The sequence below is a fragment of the Paramacrobiotus metropolitanus genome, unplaced genomic scaffold, assembly GCF_019649055.1.
Source record: "Paramacrobiotus metropolitanus isolate TYO unplaced genomic scaffold, Prichtersi_v1.0 Parri_scaffold0000048, whole genome shotgun sequence".
Lineage (NCBI taxonomy): Eukaryota > Metazoa > Tardigrada > Eutardigrada > Parachela > Macrobiotidae > Paramacrobiotus > Paramacrobiotus metropolitanus.
The window spans coordinates 698,067-718,722 of record NW_026570268.1 but is presented as its reverse complement, the minus strand read 5'-3'; the positions used below and the strand labels follow the sequence as shown (position 1 = coordinate 718,722).

The 20,656-nt window shown below is 49.0% G+C and overlaps 5 protein-coding genes across 9 annotated transcripts; 2 read left to right on the top strand and 3 right to left on the bottom strand.

Moving 5' to 3' along the window:
* Positions 1-323: 323 nt before the first annotated feature.
* Positions 324-1,889, bottom strand: LOC129591726 (uncharacterized). Of its 2 annotated transcripts, XM_055487503.1 has the most exons (3): positions 1,350-1,889; positions 748-1,197; positions 324-685 (listed from the first exon to the last, which is right to left on the bottom strand). In XM_055487503.1, exons 2-3 carry the CDS (start codon positions 1,186-1,188, stop codon positions 587-589), a joined length of 540 nt encoding a protein of 179 aa, XP_055343478.1. In that variant the 5' UTR covers positions 1,189-1,197; positions 1,350-1,889; the 3' UTR covers positions 324-586. The 2 variants fall into 2 exon arrangements, with proteins under 2 accessions (XP_055343478.1, XP_055343477.1); XM_055487502.1 differs by having other exon boundaries at positions 748-1,889.
* On the top strand, positions 1,855-5,290 carry LOC129591725 (putative neutral sphingomyelinase). 3 transcript variants are annotated; one of them, XM_055487501.1, is made up of 10 exons: positions 1,855-1,927; positions 2,014-2,130; positions 2,232-2,292; positions 2,361-2,463; positions 2,524-2,600; positions 2,718-2,901; positions 3,493-3,705; positions 3,842-3,968; positions 4,049-4,174; positions 4,731-5,290. In XM_055487501.1, the coding sequence occupies exons 3-10, from the start codon at positions 2,255-2,257 to the stop codon at positions 5,105-5,107; spliced, it is 1,245 nt and encodes a 414-aa protein (XP_055343476.1). In that variant the 5' UTR covers positions 1,855-1,927; positions 2,014-2,130; positions 2,232-2,254; the 3' UTR covers positions 5,108-5,290. The 3 variants fall into 3 exon arrangements, with proteins under 3 accessions (XP_055343476.1, XP_055343474.1, XP_055343475.1); XM_055487499.1 differs by having other exon boundaries at positions 2,014-2,292; XM_055487500.1 differs by having other exon boundaries at positions 1,884-2,130.
* A 463-nt stretch (positions 5,291-5,753) lies between these two features.
* LOC129591771 (uncharacterized) lies at positions 5,754-7,274 on the bottom strand. Its single transcript, XM_055487574.1, has 3 exons — positions 7,089-7,274; positions 6,440-6,760; positions 5,754-6,052 (listed from the first exon to the last, which is right to left on the bottom strand). Exons 1-3 carry the CDS (start codon positions 7,147-7,149, stop codon positions 5,754-5,756), a joined length of 681 nt encoding a protein of 226 aa, XP_055343549.1. The 5' UTR covers positions 7,150-7,274.
* LOC129591724 (mucin-5AC-like) lies at positions 7,063-12,665 on the top strand. 2 transcript variants are annotated; one of them, XM_055487497.1, is made up of 4 exons: positions 7,063-7,498; positions 8,442-11,902; positions 11,964-12,167; positions 12,233-12,665. In XM_055487497.1, the coding sequence occupies exons 2-4, from the start codon at positions 8,841-8,843 to the stop codon at positions 12,441-12,443; spliced, it is 3,477 nt and encodes a 1,158-aa protein (XP_055343472.1). In that variant the 5' UTR covers positions 7,063-7,498; positions 8,442-8,840; the 3' UTR covers positions 12,444-12,665. The 2 variants fall into 2 exon arrangements, with proteins under 2 accessions (XP_055343472.1, XP_055343473.1); XM_055487498.1 differs by lacking the exon at positions 7,063-7,498 and having other exon boundaries at positions 8,388-8,674; positions 8,755-11,902.
* A 640-nt stretch (positions 12,666-13,305) lies between these two features.
* LOC129591740 (G-protein coupled receptor 52-like) lies at positions 13,306-18,406 on the bottom strand. Its single transcript, XM_055487521.1, has 4 exons — positions 17,316-18,406; positions 15,980-16,114; positions 15,454-15,619; positions 13,306-13,962 (listed from the first exon to the last, which is right to left on the bottom strand). Exons 1-4 carry the CDS (start codon positions 17,804-17,806, stop codon positions 13,630-13,632), a joined length of 1,125 nt encoding a protein of 374 aa, XP_055343496.1. The 5' UTR covers positions 17,807-18,406; the 3' UTR covers positions 13,306-13,629.
* Between the last annotated feature and the right edge of the window lie 2,250 nt (positions 18,407-20,656).

Genomic DNA, 20,656 nt, shown 5'->3' with positions numbered 1-20,656 from the left:
TCGTTTTAACCCGCGCATCTCAAAATATGTGTGAGTGATTTTATTTATAACTGTGGAAATGATTTTACGATCAATATTTCTGTACAATCAGTGCAACTTGTACACTAAAAGTTGTGATTAATTTAAATATTCAAGGACTTCCGGTTGTTGAAGCAACTGCATAATAAACAACCACCCGGTATGGCCAATTTAAAAAAATTTTAAATAATTCTACCAATTGGTCTTCACTAAAATAGGCAGTTCGAAGAGAAAATTCCAGACAGCAGCATGTCAACGCATAAACTTTTTATACTGCACTGGAACGCACTCTGCATCACCGTCAATACAAATCACCGTCTAAACACCGAACTTGAAACTGAGCAAAAACATTCAATGTAAAACAGATGCAAGCTGTCACGAGAATTCCGCAACATAAAACATTCACGGGCAAAAACTTTGAAAAGCATTTAAACTGGAAGAAACTCATAAAAAATTCCTCTATCAAACTTCACCCGGGAAACGAGACGCAACGGTCGGCCGATCAGTCCAGCTCGGCGCCCAGTACGCCGGCCAGCTGCAGGAGGAAGTGCAGGGTCAGACGCGACAATTACTCCCGCTGCCCATCCTCCAGTCCCGTTTTGCACCACTTCTTGCCGCGATAATGCGAGGTCGGACGCGGATCAGCCGTCTGCACGGCACACAGCATCTGCAAAACAAGCCAACCGATTATACGACTTCCTCTGTTGCCTGACCTTTCCCGCTATCTACCTGACAGCAGAAGTCGAAGCGCTGTTGAATCTTCGCACTCTTCTCCTGGTTGCCGATGAGAAAGGTCAACAACTTGGACGCCGTGGCCATTTGTGCGTCACCCGGCGTCGGCGCAGCGGCGTCTCCAAAAGATTTCACATCGCGCTCACCCGGGTAGAGCCGTCCAGTGGGAATGGTGATGCGCAGCGGTGGCACGGCCGACGGCTGCCCCTTCCCGTCCACCTCCAGTTCCAGCAGCACGCGACAGTCGGCCACGCTGACGTCGCCCGGGCAGCGCCGCACCGCCCCCAGGACATCCGCCAAACGGAACTCGCCGGGACTGGTGGAGCGGGGCCCAGACGATGGTCCCAGGCACGCGTCAGCCACCAGCGGGCCACGCCCACCACGTGGACCGCGGTCAGGTGGGAGGCCGGGGTGATGGGCCGCCGCGAAGCGCACCATGTCCAGCACCTACTTTTTACATTTGAGTAGACGACATTCTAGACGCACAGTACGTACGTGGTCGCTGGTATCCAGTCGTATTGAATTTTATTTTAAAGTGTTACTTATACTGTAAGAGGAGACTCCTCTGTACACACAGCAGCCGCCCATCCGCCGCCTACCTGGTTGGCTCAAGCTCAAGCACAAATATCTTGATCTTCGCCAACAGCGGCGATGGCACAGTGGCTGTGCTACGTGGATCTCACTCGGTAGCCAGCGGTTCGATTCCGCTCCATCGCCATTTTAATATCGCAATTTCCTCCACAGACAGGACTTCATCTGACCGCCCTCCCTCGCTGAGATCACCACGGACAGCCGACTTATGGCGGACTCTGTGATAATACTAAACACTGCCTGGGCAGTGGGAACAGAACGTACAGAATCGCTTGGACATGCGTTATTGTGGAAATCGCGCTACCTTCCGGATGTTCTGTATTCCTGTGAAAATCACTTTCCCACCTATTCGCAGTTATGGTTGCAGAAACCTGCACACTGAACGTTCTGAATCGAGGAAATTCGAAGGACTTCCGGCGATCTGAATTATGAAACAATGACAACCGCCCAGTGCGGCAGCGTAGTGCGGCTGCGTTGTATCTAGCAACTAGCAAGTAGCGACGTTGACGGTTTCGCGATTTATTTAGCGTTTTAGATTTTAATTTTGATTTTTCAGATTACATTTTCTTATGGAATGGCCGAATGGGTATAACTTTGCAGAAATAGCATACGTGATATCTACGCTTATCAGTACGAGCGTACTCGTGATAAAGTGGCAAATTTCTTTCACAGATTATCCTGTTCCTTCGGTTGGTGGTGTAACTGGTGTTATCGTTGTCAGCTTGAATCGTGCCTAATGGTGATTGCATAATGCTGCAGTGCGACTGCAGATCACTGCACGTGCACGAAGTACGTGAGTATCTGTAATTGTGTTTTCTATTCTTACTGTTACTGGATGGTGATAGTCGCTGTTTTCCATTGTGGTTATTTTGGTTTATCATCGCTGTAAGGATCCAGCGGGAGACTGGCAGGAATGACGGTGGAGCTGAAGATCCTCGATCTGAACTTTTGGTACAGACGGCGCAGCATGAACATACTGGCTGCTGTGCTCCTCAATCCCAGCTTGTATTGTGCTGCAGGGGCGTCTGGCTGATCAGCAAGCACATCCAGCAGCGTCTGGCCGCGCTCATCCAGGTGCTGGAGGAGCCGACAGCGCCCTGGGACCTGGTGGTGCTGCAGGAGGTGAGAGACACGCTGACTGGCTGCCTGTCGCTGTGACCGACCGCCCGCGTGTGTTGGCAGGTGTGGAGCGATCGCGACTACAACCAGCTGGCCAGCCGTATCCAGCACAACTACCCCCATACCTACTATTTCCACAGGTAGGCCTACTCTTGCGGCGCATCCTTGAATCGATCTGTGATGCGCTGCTTGACAACTAGATATGTACCTGATACAGTGAAATGGCCGATAGCGCAGTGATGGGTGTTTTTCGACAGCGGCGTGATCGGCAGCGGCGTCTGCGTGTTTTCCCGAGGACCCATTGTCTCCGTCCTGTGCCACCGCTACTCCCTCAACGGCTACGCGCACAAAGTCTGGCACGGCGACTGGTTCGGCGGGAAGGTGGCCGGACTGTGTAAGATCGTTCACAAGGGCCTCCGCATCAACCTCTACGCCACGCATGTACGTTCTCTCGGCTTTCTCTCCTTGTTTTGCTCCTCGAAATCAATTTAAGTGGATATTGTTCCCTTTAGAAATCATTATCCCATTTTATTATATTCACAACTGATGGAAATATTCAAGCTATGTCTGTTAAATCAGCGAATTGTAGCGATTTCCGGTGCGTGACGCAGTTGCCACCGCCCGGTGCGGCAGCGCCATGTGGCTTAACTCAACGGTTTTCTGGAAATTGCTATTATGTTCATTTTGTTGGCTTTGCACTAATCTACGTCCAAATGGCAGTTTTACACTACTGAAAACCGATTTCTGTATTTGATTCTTCATTTTTCGGTAAACATTTTGCAGTAGGAGGCCACTTTGATATGCGAAAAGTGGCAGATAAGAAGAAGGGGAATTTTCAGAAAGGCTTGAAATCGAAGGCAAAGCAAGCTGCCATACCGGGCGGTTCCAACTGCGTCACTCACCGGAAGTGCATAGAATTCGTTGGTTTACGACGCTTTGCTGAATATTTCCGAAAAAATTCGTTGTTATCTCTTGAAAATCCAGGTAGATTACTGTAATAAAATAATAATAAAATCATCACGTGTGTCGTAGGTGCACGCGGAGTACGACCGCGAGGCGGACACGTACCTGGCGCACCGCATCGTGCAGGCCTACGAGCTGAGCCAGTTCATCCGCTGCACCAACGCCGCCGACGACGACATCAACATCGTCGCCGGTGACTTCAACTTCGAGCCCACCGACCTCGGCTACCAGATCGTCACGCAGTTCGCCGAATTGAAGGACTCCTGCACCTTCGCGCTGCCGGTAGGTACCGGTGTCCGCTGCGTCGCCGCAATTTCAAATTAATTCTGTAATAAGCAAACAATTTTTAAAAAATTAAAAAAAAATATTTAAACAAAATAAATTTAAATAATCATTTTTTATAAACTGGTTGGTGCAGGCGGGTGATGCGGCGGAGGTGAACACGTGCAACACACCGGACAACGTCTATTCCATCTGCGAGGGGAAGCACGACAAGGTGCCGCGCGGGAAGCGCATCGATTTCGTCATGTTCGGCCAGGTGGGAGGTGGGTGATGAAGGATGCACTTTTCTCTATGTATCGACACTTTATCAGTTGGTTGAAAGCGCCGAATTAATGGCTGGCAGGGCGGACGAAGGTGCAGTGCAGCGAGAGCCGCACCGTGCTCAACCGCATCCCCGACTCGCCGCTCTGCTACTCGGACCACAAGGGCCTGCAGGTCACGCTGCAAGTGGCCACCGAGGCCGACACAGGTAACTGGCTGCCGGCTCATTGTACCTTTAAACTCACCTTTAAAATTTGTAATTAAAAAATCATGGTAATTTATTCGTTGATTTATTCGTTAATTTATTCTTTTTTTTTTAATTTACACCTTTAGAAACCTTTAGAAAACCTTTAGAAAATTGCTGTTAAAAAATTTACGGAAGTTAATTCGCTAATTCATTTTTTTTAAAAATCTGGTCTTTAAAATCTGTAATTCACAAATGCGACATTAGCTAGCTAATTTATTTTTTGAACCTAATCTTTGAAAAATTTTCATGGAAAACAGAAGGTTAATTCGTTAATTTATTTTTGCGAATCTAACCTTTAAAAAATTGTAATTAAAAAATTGATGATGGATTCGTTACTTCGTTTTCTGAAAATCTGATTTTTAAAAAAATTGTAATTAAAAATTTATGGATGTTAATTCGCTAATTCATTTTTTAAAAAATCTTATTTTTAAAAAAAATTGTGAATAATTTGAAAAGAAATCACTAACGAAAGTGAGGATTGGAAGAACGAAATAACAAGCGGTCCTCTCCTCGGCAGAATTCTTGGCGGAACCCATGACCCCTGAGCCGAAAACCGTGGGCGAGACGTACGCGGCGGCCGTGGGGATCCTGGAGGGCGCCCTGCAGAAGGTGCGCTGGGACCGGCGCTTCTTCTACGCCCTCATGTCGGCGGCCTTCGTGGGCCTGTTGAGCACGGTGGACAGCGATTCGCAGGCGTCGGCGGCGCCGCGCTGGGCCATGCTGGCCGTCCGCGTGCTCCTCGTCGTGCTGATGGTCGGCGCGCTGTGGATGGCCGCCATCCTCAGCCGCATCGAGTACCACTCGCTACTGGCCACGCGCAACGCCATGCGCATCCAGCAGGAGCACCTCTACAGCGCCAATCCCTTGTTGCGGGTTGTTTCCGATAAGAAATAATTTTTAAACCGTCCCGTGTCCTGGTAAGGGGTGTGGCTTGTGAGAAATACTGAATCGGCAGCATTTATTCGAATAAAATTAGATGACACTTTTTTTTGCGTAGACGATGATTTTTTTTACAATTGGATGGAAATTGCACAACTGGAAAAGGGATGATTTATTTATTAAAGTGTATTTCTTTTCTGCAGTGGTTATTTATTGAAAATTCAGGGCCCTTTTTTGAGTTGGTATCTACTAAAATTTATTTCCACTCTTAGAGTTTATCAGATAATTTTAAGTAATTGTAATTTTAAATAAATTTTAATTTTAACTAATTTAATTTTAAATCATGTTAATTTTAAATAATTTAATTTTTTTTGGTCGTTTGTAATTTATAAAAATCGCCTTTTTGGAGTTGGTTATTATTACAATTTAATTTTTGTTGTTTACCAAAGTTTATTTTCATTTTGGAAATTATTGAGTACAGTCATATTGAGTCGTTATTGATAAAATTTTGTCCTTTTTTTAGTATTTATTGGAACTTTATTTTTTTTCCGAGTCATGTGGATAAACATGTCCGACAGTCACTCAACACATACAAGACACAGTCTTTCATCGACACTTTCGACTAAGAATAAACCGACAACACAGCGGTAAAATCATTAAATTAACCCTGCATCAGCGTGTTGGTGTAGCCGGGGAAGGTGGCGCCGAGACCGCTGGCCTGGGCGGGCAGCGTCATCATGTTGCCGGCGCCGGCGTAGGGACTGTAGCCGGTCATGCCGGTGGTCATAGGCTGCACAATATTACCGCTGGGCTGCAGGATCATGGGAACGGCTTGGCTCTGCGCGGCCATCGGCGTCTGCAGCTGGTTGGGGTTCTGCATGCCGGCTGTGGTCATGGCGTTCTGATTCGGAATGTTGCCGGCGACTGAGGCGGTTGGCACTTGATTAGCACCGGTCGCTGCTACAAGAAGATCAATTAAAATACTAATAGTCAACAGACGTATTAATAATACTTTTGTTAAATACGATGTAAGTATTTATATATATGTCAAATATATAAAAATATATTTCCTTATATAAAAATTATATATCTATATATAGAAAATCTCTCTCTCTATATATATATATATAAAAATCTAGAAAAATGTCTATATATCTTTATAGACATTTCTGTATATCTATATGTAGAAATGTCTATATATAGAAAAATTCTATATACCTCTTACCAAGTAATTATACCTCTTACCACGTAACCTTAAAAAATTTTTTGATAAATCACTAATTTATTTTTAATATACGTTAGTAAAGATAATGATGAAGTAATTGTTAATGTAACTATGTGGGTTACCGTTGGTGTTGGTCATGTCTCCGGTTTGAAGTTGGCGAGCGGTGAGGGTGGGGAAGCCCATGTTGACGGTCTGCTGCGGGTAGCCCATGCCGAGGGCCGGCTGCATGCCCATGGTGCCGAGCTGCGGCTGCATCTGCCCGAAACTCCCGGGGACCGACTGGAAGGAGGCGGGGGCGTACCCGCCGCCGGTGTACAGGGACGGCTGGAGACCGCTGGCCTGGCCGGTCAGCTGTGGCTGGAAGGTGTTGCCGGTCGACAGGAAGGGCGACTGCAGCTGGCTGCCGTAGCCCTGCGCCGGGATCGCGGCGTAGTTCATCTGACCTGCAATAACGCAGCAGCAGTGAATTTACATGGATATATTGTAGAAGTATAAATAATTATATATACCGGCATATAAAATATATATATGTATAATTAAATATATACAATTATCGGTGAGCATCATCATAATTAAGTTAACTGTATAAATAATCAAGCAGATTTTTTGACCTCTAACAAAATAAGTATTAAGAACGAGATTTATAACAAAAAACACTTCTTAATCAACCGTATAATAATAAATAAATTTATAAATACGGTTAATTATTAAATAATAATTAATATTAATTTATCCAATGTATAACTCAGACCGCCGTATAAAATAACTCACCGTGCGACGAATAAAATAAACTACAAAGAAATAAAAGCAAAAATCTGCAGGAGATCGGCATGGTCGCTGCCCGATATTTTATATACACTATTAAATAATAATCCCAAGCGATCGGCAGTGAAATTTCTAAATTAACCGGCACTTTTTCAGGAAAAATTCTTACGAGCAGTAGTTTTAACGGTTCTGGTTTGGCCAAATGAAAGGCGTCACCGTGGACGTGCAGGCTCTTTTATACTGACCAACAGCCATCACTCGCTGCATCCGCAACGCGGCCACCGTCCCGTCCTGTACGGTTCCGGCTGCGTGACCGCTTGCGCGACTCCCTTTTGTTCCCGGCATCCGTGTCGCCGGCATTGTGCGCCCTGTGCGGCAGCTGGCTACATTCGCCCTACTTTTGCACACATTTGCCGGTAAAGTGCATACATAGCGTTATAACGATGCTAATTTTATTTTACAATGTTGTTTTGCTGTTTGGTTATGTGTGTGTCATATATCAGTAATTTCATTAGTCAGAGGATAATGGAATTATGCAGCGCGACAGAAATTCAAAAGTATCATTGCGGGCAGCCATTAATTAGCTCGGTAATCGTTATGCAGCGCTGTCAGTGCCGGTGTCATTCAAGCAGTTACGCTGCAGTTATACTTCTCATTACGCGTCAATTCGCTGATTTTGTCAACCACCAAAAGCATTAAGAAAAATGCTACTTTTTTGCTGTACACGTAAACAACAAATTATTAACGGCGTAATTGACGGATGAAATGTTTTTGTGATTATGCAACGGTGTGTGTAAGCAGTACGTGCCCTATCAATTTCGCTTTATGTATAAAAAATATAAATAAATATAATAATAATAAAAAATTTATAAATATAAATAAAAAATATAAATAAATATAATAATAATAAACATTCTATAAAATATCAACAGATCGAATTTTATAATTTTATTATCTTATCAGATATGTATATTTATTATATTATTTTATTTTTATTAGAAAAAAATATATTTTAGTAAAAATAATTAATTTAATTATTTTTACTAAATAAATGTGTGGCATATTTATAGTGGACCGAAATAAACTACAGGAATATCATATTTATAGTGGACCGAAATAAACTACAGGAATATTTAACATTTATACAGTAATAATATTATTTTAAATAGTTTTTATACAGCTGCAAAAAAAACCTTCTTAATAAAACCGGAAACGCCGAAAAATTAAAATTGGATCGAGTGCTTAACCGGAAATATCCGGGCTTGCATAAGTAAAAACTTTACTTTACCTTTGCAGCATCGTAAGATCGGTAAACGCCGGTAAACAGTGTCTGTTGACCTTATTGCGGTATTTCTGCAGTTCGGCGTCGCCGTTACTTTAGCACGCGCAGCACAGCGGCCAATTACTACGGCGTTAAACCGCGCGTAATGCCGGTTATTAACGACGACGGCATGCGGCGTACACTGTGCGCAGCGGCGCGCGCCATTGGCCGGCACTCTCGCCGCTGTCACCGGCAGCGCTGCGAACTCTGACGAAGTGTCGCGCTTGCGCAATCTTACGCAACCCTTCGAACTTGGCCAGCTCCAGTTAACGTAAGCAACGAAAGTCGGAAAAAATGAAAGTGACAGTGAGCGGCTTAATCGACATTCCGATTCATGCTGTAATTTCGCAGTTTTCACGGTTCGGTGAAGCAGCCAAGTGAGCGCATTGCGACAGTTAACACTTTGCGCTGCGGACGGCGCAGCTGATTCTTAAACAATGTGGAGTACACGGTGCGTTGTGTTAGCGGTGATCGTGGTGTGTGTGGGAGCGGCGCCTGTGGATGAGGATGACGATGCGGGCGCGTACGGGAACGTGCGGACCACCAGGAAGGCGGTGACGGAAGCGCCAAAGGTCACCACCACCAAGGCGCCCAAGAAGCCGGGTTACGGGGATCAGGGCACGGAGCTGATCAACACCGAGGAGGTGGAGGTCACCAAGAAGCTGACGCGGTCTTCGACCACCACCACGCAGGCGCCGGTGACGCCGGCGAAGGTGCGGACAACCACGACGGCAGCGGAAGACGAGGAGGTCACCACCCCGGCGCCGGTGACGAAAGCTAAGGTGCGGACGACCACGACGGAGGCGGAAGAGGTGGAGGTGACTACACCGGCGTCCACCAAGGCGCCGGTGACGAAGCCCAAGGTGCGGACGACCACCACGGAAGCGGAGGTGGAAGAGGTCACCACCGCGGCGTCCACGAAGGCCCGAGCGACGAAGGCGCCGTACGGCGGGGAGGAGGAGCAGACCACCAAGGCAAAGGTGTCGAGTAAGGCCACTACCGCCGCGACGGTGGCCAGCACGACGGAAGTGGAAGAGGAAGAAGAGACCACCACCACTACTAAAGCTCCGGTTAAGGTCACAACGGCAACGACGAAAGAGCGGGCGCGGAGCAAGGCGCCCGCGTACGGCGGGGAGGAGGAGGCGGTGACTACCACCAAGGCCGCTAAGAAGACCGTCGCCACCACCGCCGAGGCCACGGAGGAGACGACGGAGGCTACGACAAGGGCGCCCGTTAAGAAGACGACCCAAGGAGTTGAGCTGATTAACACCGAGGAGAAGGAGGTCACCCAGAAGCTGACGCGCCCCACCACGCCGGCACCCAAGCCCACCACGCCGGCACCCAAGCCAACCACTACCACGACAGAGGCCCCGGAGGAAGAAGAGACCACCCCCGCGGTGGTGATCACGACACCGGCAGCCAAGAAGACGCCGGCGTCCACCAAGGCCAAGAGCAAAGCCGGCTACGGTGATGAGACGGAGGAGGCGACTACTAAAGCCGCGAAGAAGACCACCATCACCGAAGCACCGGAAGTGGAGGAGGTGGAGACGACCACGCCCAAGCTAACCCCAGCCCCGGTGAAGACGATGACGACCACCAAAGCCGCTAGAAAAACTGTTGCCACCACCGCCGAGGTCACGGAGGAGACGACGGAGGCCACCACGAAAGCGCCCGTTACGAAGACGACCCAGGGAATCGAGCTGATCAACACCGAGGAGAAGGAGATCACCCAGAAGCTGACGCGCCCCACCACACCGGCACCTAAACCCACCACGACCACGACGGAAGCCCCGGAGGAAGAGGAGACCACACTGATCAACACGGAGGAGAAGGAGGTCACCGTCAAGCTGACACCGGCGACGAAGGCCCCCAAGGTGACGACCACGACGGCCGCTGAGGAAGAGGAAGAGAGCACCACTGTCAAGACCACGACGGTGAAGAAGGTGCGCGCCACGACCACCACGGCTGCCGAAGAAGAGGAGGAGACCACCACGAAGGCGAAGGTGACCCCCGCGAAGAGTAAAGGCGGTTATGGTGATGAGACGGAAGAGTCCCAGACCACCACCGCCGCCAAGAAGAAGGCCACAGCGACCACCACCGAGGCACCGGAAGAAGAAGTGACCACCAAGAAGCCCGCGGCGAAAGCCACGACGACGGTCGCCGGTGGACAGGAGCTCATGATGCTCATCAACACCGAGGAGAAGGAAGTGACGGTCAAACTCCCGGCCACCACGAAAGCACCAAAGGTCACCGAAGCGGAGACAACGACGGCCGGAAGTGAGGAGGAAGAGGAGACCACCACGACAACGAAAGCCACGACGAAGAAGGCCCCGAAGACCAAGGCCACTACCGCCGCCGTCCAAGCCACGTCGAAGGGAAAGAGCAAGGCGGAGTACGGCGCGGAAGAGGAGGCGGAAGCGACGACCAAAGGTCGGATCAAAAAGCCCGATGCGGGTGGACAGGAGCTGATCAACACGGGCACGGAGGAAGTCAACATCCAGATCACCAAGAAGCCCAAGAAACCGGCGGCTACGACGCCCTCCATCATGGAGTCTGGAGGCGATCAGGAAGGCGGGGAGCAGAGCGGGGCGGATCAGGGGGAGGAGACCAGCACCCAGGCCGCCAAGAAGAAAGGCACGACTACGGCCGCGGCTGCGTCGGCGGTTGACGCGGGGGAGGTAAGGAAAAGGAAGACGACACCGGCGTCCACCGGAAGTAGCCAAGACAACGCGGAAGCCGGGGAAGAGACGCAGCAGCAGCAGACCACCGCTGCTAGCGCACACAAGGCGGAAGAGGCTGATAACGGAGAGCTAAGGAAAAAGACCAAAGCGACGACCACCACGGCGGCGAGTGTCCAGACAGCATCGGCGGCCAGCGAGGGCGGAGGCGAGGAGCAAGAAAAGCAGGCCACCGTGGCGTCGGCAGCGGGCGAAGCTTCTGGAGAAGAGCAGGCGACCAAAAAGACTACCGCGGCGTCGGCGTCTGGCGAAGCTTCCGGTGAGGAGCACACGGGGAAGAAAAAAACGACGCCGGCGGCACAGATGAACGCGGGGTCGGTGGAAGAAGGAAGCGCCAGTGAAGAGGAAGTGTCAAAGAAGACCACGCCGGCCGCGGAGCAGGAGGTCAGCACGGCCGAGACCCGTCGGCGGAAGCGCCCACGGGCCACCACCATCACGCCGGCCGTCACCAGCACCGCAGCGGGTGGGAACAGCCATTCGGAGGAAAGCAGCGAGGAGGAAGTAATCAGCGCCACCACGTTGGCGACTACCACCAGCGCCGCGGCGAATGCGGAGGCCGAAGCGACGGCGCGCCGGATGAAGACCGGTCAACCGACTACGGCGGAAGGTGTGACGGAAGCCAGCACCAGCACGGCGGCGTCCACCGCGGTCGTCGTTAACGGGACGACCAAGTATACGCCGACGCCGCGACCCTTCCCGACGGAAGCTCCCACCACCACTACGACCACCACCACGACGACGACGTCGACCGCCACTCTCAGGTAGATAGATCTCTGACGGTACACATACGCGAAAGGCTAACGGTACCTTGACTATTAACAGCGCCGGCGCCGACACTGGGGCGAACGCCACCCGCCCGTCGGCGTATTCGGGAGGCGAAAGCGCACCAGCCGCTCCTTCCAGTGGAGGCAACAGCGCATACGCGGGTGGCCAGCAGCGCGGCGGCTACGGCGGGCAGGACGACCGCCCTCAGTGGGGCGGCTACGGCGGCATGGACAACGGCGACCGGATGGGAATGAGCATGTGGTGAGGCCGGCATACGTCCATTCTAAGAAACCTAAGAAAATTTGAGAAACCTGTGTTATTTTTAGGAACCCGCCGGAGCCTCCCTTCCCACCGGAGCCCCGTTTCCCCAACCTCGACATGATGATGCCGGGTATGGGCATGTTTTCCGGTTTCGGCGGCGGCGGTGGCGGGGGTTTCGGGATGAACTACGGCGGCGGCTACGCCAAGGACGACGGCTACGGGAACCGTGTGGGGATGGCACGGCGCCGGCCCCTGGGCGGTTGGATGCAGCGCTGATGCCGGCATTGTCTAGCTGTTTGAATGTTTGTCGGTATTGATTTTTCTACAGTTTTTCTATTCCGGTGAATGGTCTGTGATTAGCCAGCGCTTCCGTGCCGTGCATTGAAGAGTGTTTTTGTGTTTGAGCCGTTGAATGAGGCTCGATTGTCTGTTGAGAATAGGATCGGCAAGCGGCAGCGCTGGAAGCCACACTTTGCTAATTAAAGCGACTGAGCGTTGCTGACGCGGGCCCCATCGATCTGTTGTCCGGCGCATACCGGTAAACAGCTCTCGGCTGATTATATATGCGAGTCATGTGCGGATGCCGCAAAACACAGCTTTCAACTGATTGATGGCTGACCTTTGCCGGCGTAGATGCGATTTTCATTCGCCTTATAAACGCTTGATGAAGAAATATTAAGCAAAATGTTCGGCTGAGCAACGATGAAAAAACATTAATGCTCAATGAAGAAATATTAGCCGAATATATTTAAGCAAAATGTTCTGATGAGCAACGATGAAAAAACACTACTCAGTATATTCTGATGAGCAAATGTTGAGTAGCATTAAGAGCGGAAGTGAAGAAGCATGCCGGATGGGTGCATCAGTATGCGCGCGATGTCAGCGCGGATAAACGGCAACCGGAAGTGGTCGTTGGCAGTGCCTTGACCGTGAGTGCGCGCGCTTCATGACTGCCATTCGAAGCCAATCAAGCCAGCGCCGCGCGGGAAACGCTCGTCCGTCGCCGCGCGGGACGGGATGCGACGGGACGCCGAGCGAGGCAATTATCGTGCATGGCTGCGCGCGCTGATTGTATCGGGCGCTATCAGTATCCCTTTGTGACCGGCAAATGAGGGGAAGAATACGTAATACTGCGCGTTTAATACTCGGCGTATATACAATCGCGATGCAAACGCACACTGACGTACAAATCAATCAAAATAACGCTCACAAACCGACTCCATAAAAAAAACAGACCAACACTAATCTACTGTACAAAATGGATCAGACTTGTCGCTGTGGAAGATGAACTGGACACAAATTCACATATACTCTCTTATATAGAGATTAATAATTTGTATTATACAGAACACGTACGTACAAATATGACCGGGCAATCAAATAAATACTGTACAGTAGAAATTCTCGAATAATTTGATCAGCAGTGGAATTACTAGTAGGGTTTCGTTGATTGAAGCGGGGCTCAGTCGATGCTGGCGCTGTCGTCCTCGAGGGACTTGCGGAAGCGGCACTTGAGGCACAGCGACCACAAGAACTGCGCCAGGCAGCGCCGGAAGCGCCGGCTCATGGCACAGTAGACGGGGAACTTCCAGGCGCAGCCGCTGATGCCGAACCACACGCAGCCGAAATGCCAGCCGGCCGCCTGCTCCGCCGAGGCGAAGGGCAGCACGCGCTGGCAGAGGAGGAGGAGGAACCACGGCAGCCAGGCCAGCGCGAAGGCCACGATGACCACGAAGGACATGCGGTGCGTCGGGTTGTACAAGTTCTCCGTCGTCGACGTCAGCGCCTCCTTCTCCTGCAAAACACATTTGAACTTATATCTTTGCAATGATGATTTCTTATGCATATTTCATAGCTTGTATGTTCTTGCACAACCACGACGATTCATTCGAGATAGAAACATCCTGGAAGTAAAGTCTCATTAGGAATCGATGTTCTTGCGTTATGAGTATGTAGCAACATACATCATATATCATAGAACATGTACTTTTACCTCATAAAATTTTCCAAATTAACCAAAAAACATTTTCTAGAAGCATGGTAAGATATTTCCATTGAAAGGAATTCGCTAGTGTACTGCGACAATATTAATAGTAATAATACTAATAATAATGAGAGCGTGACCTTTAACCCCGCCCTCGCTCCTCGCATTTTAATCAAACCGCAGTCACGCAAACGGCCACCGCAAATCGTTTACGTCATGCTTCTTAGCAGACACATTAGCTGATTATTTATTACAGGGAATTATTGGAAAGGTCCCAAACAACATCCATTACAATTACCGCTGTTTATTTTTAATTGAGTAGCGCACGTATAATGATCGGATTTGTCGGTAATAAACGTTCCTGTCAGGCTAATAAGCATGTACAGCCATTAGGCTTGTCAAGCTTCCCACGATTTACAGGGTGTGAGAACGCATAACTGCCAGTGCAGTGTATATCTGTTTAAAATGCGATTCACGTCGTTGTATATACGTAAAAAAGGGAGTGTGCAAGCAGAGCCTGTGCATTAGGCGATGGGCAGCAATGAATGCCGGCTTTCATCGGGAAGGGAATTAGCATAATCGCCTCGAAACGGGAACACAATCCGGCCTTTTTAGCCAGTCCCATCTTGACAAGGACAGTCACAGCCAGTCCATAATCCCGATGTACGTAGTGCGTTATTTGCATAAGAAATGAGCTGGCCGGATATAACTAACTAAATCCTCCGCTGCATCGGGACGTTGTAACGGTCGACGTTGCATGGCTGACTGCGTAATGCTCATGACATAGTCATTACAGTGTACGTCGAGTTGTTATAATTTATACAAGCCGGGTGATTAATTTCTTGCCTGAAGCACGGGTAGTATACGTATCGTATATTAAGCACGATTATACCGCTTACCGTAACCCATGATTATTAAGTACTAATATTATTGCACTACAGTAGCCAAATCTTGTTAATGGAGGTATCTTACATGTTTGGGACATGTTTTGGTTAAATTAGAAAATTTCATGCTTCTTTTGATTTGATTTTATGAGAGAAAAGAATGAATCTGTATTTCTCGTTCTGTCCCTAAATAATGGGTTTTATTCATAAAAGGGGAGAAAAGGGAGAAAATATATAAAAATGAATAATTCAAGATCACTGACACACTGACACTGTTATCCGAGCAGAAAATCCATTAGCAGGAGCATTTCCCTAATTCTATAGCTAATCGCCATTATTATTATTATTATTATTACATCAAGAGCAGACAACATGGGCGGTTACAGTATACACCGTGACAGCGGCGTATTGTACATACCTGGTCTTTGACGTCGCGCTTGAGCTCGGCCATCTCCTTGAGGACGTAGTAGTAGCAGAAGCAGAGCGTGCAGATGGTCGGGCCCAGGATCAGGCTGAGCAGCGTGATGGAGTAGGCCAGCATGAAGTGCAGATCCAGGATGCACAGCTGCACTTGACCGATGTAGCTAGAACACACACTGCAAATTACACCCACACACGTCATCCACAATTACGTCGCCCATCGATCAGCGCAGCGCCGGCTGCACGGCGCGGTGTTATGTTTTCATCCCGGCATTGATCCGCGACGGGATATATGCGCACACACAGCTATCCCCAGCCGGCGCTCCAGCAGCGCCGGCATCAAGTCAGGGTTGACGTTAACGCCACGGCCAGTCAGTGTACATGCTGTTGGCCAACTGCAGCCGCATATATATACAGATACAACGGAGATTACACAACCGGCACTCGCGCCGTTGTGTGCGCCAGCGCGTGTGCAGCGGAAACGCGATCTGTGGGCCATTCTTCGCGGCTGCATTATGGCCTACCTGACTTTATTGTGGGCGAAGAATGTTGGTGAGCAAAGGAATATCGACGTGATCCATGTAAACACCACCCAGCACTGGCAGCGGATCTTCGTCTGGATCGTCTCGTACCGGCTCGGCTTCCGGATGGCCAGATATCTGTTAACACACCGCACAATACATACTGTAGCCGCTAGATGAAGTGGCTCCACAGAGTCTGGTATACGGGAAAATGCAGGCCCAATATACACACATTGCTCCGTGCAGAATTGTTTTTGATTTCAAAAAATTTTCACTCTGGTGCTGACGTTCTGTATGGTTTACTGAGTTTTCTTATTCTTAGCAACACATGATAATTATTGTAAGAGCATAATGTCAGAGCTCTGATTGTTTTCAGTTTACAAATCTGGTTTGTTGTGGTTTTTGGGGTGCCCCTGGCAGGGGCATAGAACAGTTAGCAGTTAGCGCTAATATCGAAAAGTGCGCGCCTCCCGGTGGGAGGAAGCCTCGTGCTCAATGCCCGGCCAGAGGCAGGCAGCGGACGGATCTAAAAGTGGAGCCACTTCATCTAGCGGCTACAGTATACAGAGTACATTACACCACAATTTATTATCATCCGGCCATTCTACTGTATAGAAACATACGCTCCCTGTAAACGCTGTAATGCACGCGCTAATCATTTCATAATGCCGGCATTGTAATCTAGCGGCTGTAATTATATTTCATTATATACGATATCACACGGGAAGCTGCCTCGTCTGGTTAATCCCTTACGGGTGCATCCCACGCTGACGACTATAATTTGTACTACGTTCATTCATCAAGCTAACAAAATCCCCTACGAATTACGACAATATTCGTTAAGCGAATTTTTAAGGGAATATTTTCTTATGTTTTCTTAGGTTTTCTTATGTCTTCTTAGGTTTTCTTCATGCGAGAAATCCTCGTATGCAGAATTATTTATGCTTCATACGTAGATTTTTATATACCAATCTTGAGCTGGTATATAAGGCAATTTTATGCAACTATAAGAAAAATAAATTTTTCTTACAACAGTCGTATTATCAGTATAGAAAGACATACTGTTATGCCGTACCGCAGCTCCTGCATAATACATATCGACGTATGCGGTATAATCAAATTATAGGCTAGCGATACGTGATTAAGTTGTTTATCTTGGCCTGAAAACGTTTATCTATGCGCATATATAATGCAGGCCTCGTCACACGCCGTATATGAATCAGCGCTCATATACAACCAGCGAGCGGAAACGGGATGATTGATTGCGGGCAGCCGTGTAGCCAGCTGTCGGGATGCGTCAACGTTAGCCCACCATAATCTACGTCTTAACCGCTTTTACCTGTCAACGCCAATCCATCCCAGCGTATACACCGCGATGGCCCACAACGTAATCTCCAGAAACGCCGTTAACTTACACACCAGCGGCCCGTACGGCCAGTAGCCGTACAGCGCCGGGAAGATGGACAGCGGCGCGATGAGGACGCCGGTGGCCAGATCGACCCCGGCCAGCGACAGGATAAAGTAGCCGATCATGGAGTGCGAGTGCAGCGCCGGCGCCAGCGCCCCGAAGATGAGGACGTTCAGCGTGATGATGAGGAAGGTGAGGCCGGCGATGATCCCGGCCTTGACCACCGAGCCCTCGCCGGTGTCGCCGACGTCCACCAGTGTCAGGAGGTTGAAGTTGGCCGACTGGTAGAAGCTGGAGTTGACGAAGGCCGGGGAGATGACGCTGGGGATGGTGTAGGGCTCGTGGTCGTGGCCGGCGTAGCCGGAGTAGCCCGATCCCGTCCCGCTGTACGCCGAGGTCATGCGCATGTCCGGGTGGTGCATGGTCAGTCCGCCGGGACCCGGCACTCACCGGAATGCGTCGGGAGGAAGATAATGCCGAAACTGGCCGCCGGAACGCCTAGCCATGGGGGCCCATTCGCCGGTGCAGCGGGGCATACCGGGGCGGATTAACCCTGCTCACCGGGCGCTCTTGTCCCCGTCTTAACGCCGCAATTAGCTCATCAATGGGAACGGCCCGCGGCGGAGGTGAGTTGTGTATTATATGCCGGTGATTGTGTGCACACCGCACTGCCACGGCGCTGTGTCAACAGATTGGCTTGTTATCCGCGGCACGTATGACCCGTTATGGCGCTCAGCAGCGGTTTGTCAGCGGGCGGATGCCGTGCTGCAGCGGAGCGCGGAGAAAATGGGAATGGATGCGCGGCAAAGACAATATGCCGTTGATGATGTGGCAGGGAAGCCGGTCGGTGTATATAAGCATGTGCGTCAGTGTCAGCTGCAGTTGGCGGGAGGATATATATGCGCGCGCCAGAATGATGGGTTAGGGAGAGCGGAAAAATGAGTTAGGAATGCCAGTGCGAAAGGACGTTTATGTTGTGTTACGCTCATGTTGTCAAGTGTGTGATGCGGGATGATGGATGCACGGCGCTGGAGCGCTGTGTGTGGCTGTGTGTCGTGTGTGTACGGCGTGGTCATGTGCACGTTCGTACGGGGCGGGTGTGAAACGATCGAGTGCGCGATAGTCGTACATACATGCCGGCAAGGCGCTGGTTAACGCGGCAGTGCCGTGGCGGTTGCTGGCAACTGGCACCACCAACAGAATGGATTTAACCGGGACCGGGAGCGCAACCGCCTCGTTGCTGGCCTGTACGACTCGTACAAGCTTGTCCCATAATGCATAACGTAAACGCACAGATAGCGCGTATTTAGCGCGAAAGTTGTACTATGAACAATTGCCATTACGTCTCACACGGTGCAAAATTCACTCCTCTCAAAATTTATACTAACTGTAAAGAAAAAAAATTAATATTGTATACTATTTAATATCGATGTTAGTATTTTATATCGATCGAATGAATTTTATTCATGTTAATATTTTATGTAATGCTAAAATTAATTTTTATATCGTTAGTTTATAATTTAGATCGATAGTTGGCATGCATATGCACCAGCTATGCATACAGAGCGTATCAATGTAGCGTGGCGCGCCGTAGTATGCAGTTTGGCGTAACCCGTGAAATTGTATTTGCCGTTGTGCCGATGCGATAGAAATTACAGGACAAGCTTGTACATATACTAATGTTCAATGATACTGTTGTACTTACGGTGAACACTGCAGTGGGCGGCGCCTACCGTGCACATCCTGTGCGGCGGTGCATCGGAAGGATTTTTAATGAACTGCCGGCTTCCCGTACGCGTAATCCTAGCGGGATGCCTCCCGCGCATTCCACCACCGTCGCTGGGGAACGCAGGAAGCAGTGGCTGTGTACATATGCCAGTGCATGGTTGTGCGTATAATATTATATACCGGAATGGGAGCGGGATTAGGAAGGGAAGCACGACGCACGCGGGATCATCGGAGTATATACAGCAGTGTATATGTATGTATATATGTGGAGAACGATGTGTCGGCGGGAACAGGTTGGGTTTCAATTTGGGCCCGCTCGTTGGCGGCGCTCGATAACTGATGAATTCATCATTGTTTACCCAGCAGCGCACTGCAACAATGTCATCCGCTAATGTTGCTACAGTCCCCCAACTCCGCGACAAACATCGCCAAACAGATACATAGACAATTGTACAAACGCCAATCTAACCGTCTCTTGTTCGGGATGGTACTCTTTGGTTATAAAAGCCGGCATCGTGTTGTTTCACTATCGCAATGGAAAAGGGAAATGCGAGGACGCCGAGGAGATCTTGCTCTTGTCTGTATCCAGTGAATTCTGTAATCGCAGAAACTGTACAACTACTATATGAGCGCATAGTCTTCCGTAAAACCGGAACATGTATCTGTACGCGCTGACAACCGGACAGATTTAATTTACAAGAAAACCTACGTAATTCTCCATCGCTGTTTTATGTACACTTTGGTTCCTGATTTCCGAACTTTATTTCTGCTGTCTGCATTAATACCAATCAAAGTATCGAAGAGCAGATCGACCCTTCGTGTATTAATGGTAATTCATACAGGAGTACAGCTCTTGCTAGCTACAGCTCTGTTGCAAAGAAAAATGATTAAAATTTTGGTGCATGTTACGGAAGTCGGCAGCCGGTCACTCTCCTTAATTACACGGCAACGTGCAAAGGTCATGGTTACTTAATTTAACCAGCAGTAGCAGATGTTGTGTGCTGCACAGCTATGCACAATGCCGTTTAGCTGCTTAAACTGGATTTGTTTATTTATTATTTTATTTTCATGACAACGTATAGTGCGTTGCTCTGTGTAACGTGCGTAACTCAATATTACAGTATGCGGCACCCGGTATTGTAAATGGTACCCGCTTCCTTTAAAGCACGGGAACTCTCGAACTCTCGCTTTCGCGCACCATTAAACTTTTTTTTTGCATGGCTTTATACCTCGTAGTCGTACAGTAGCATTTTGTATCCGAATGATTTGTATACACTGGTGTGACAACCGTGTGCTCTCGCAAGACCCGGTTGGGCAGTTACTTACATGTACATATATGGATGAATTAAACAAGATTCTAAAAACCTTAAACGTAAACAGGCCTGTTTACGTTTAAGGTTTTGTACACCTTTGTAAGTGTACAACGTTCAACGTTGTACTAGTTTTTAAACGATATAATTATTCTTATGTGGACAGCGTCACAAAAACAATATTCACTAATCAAATAAAAAAATGATCCTAGTTGTTTTGTTACTAGTTGTACC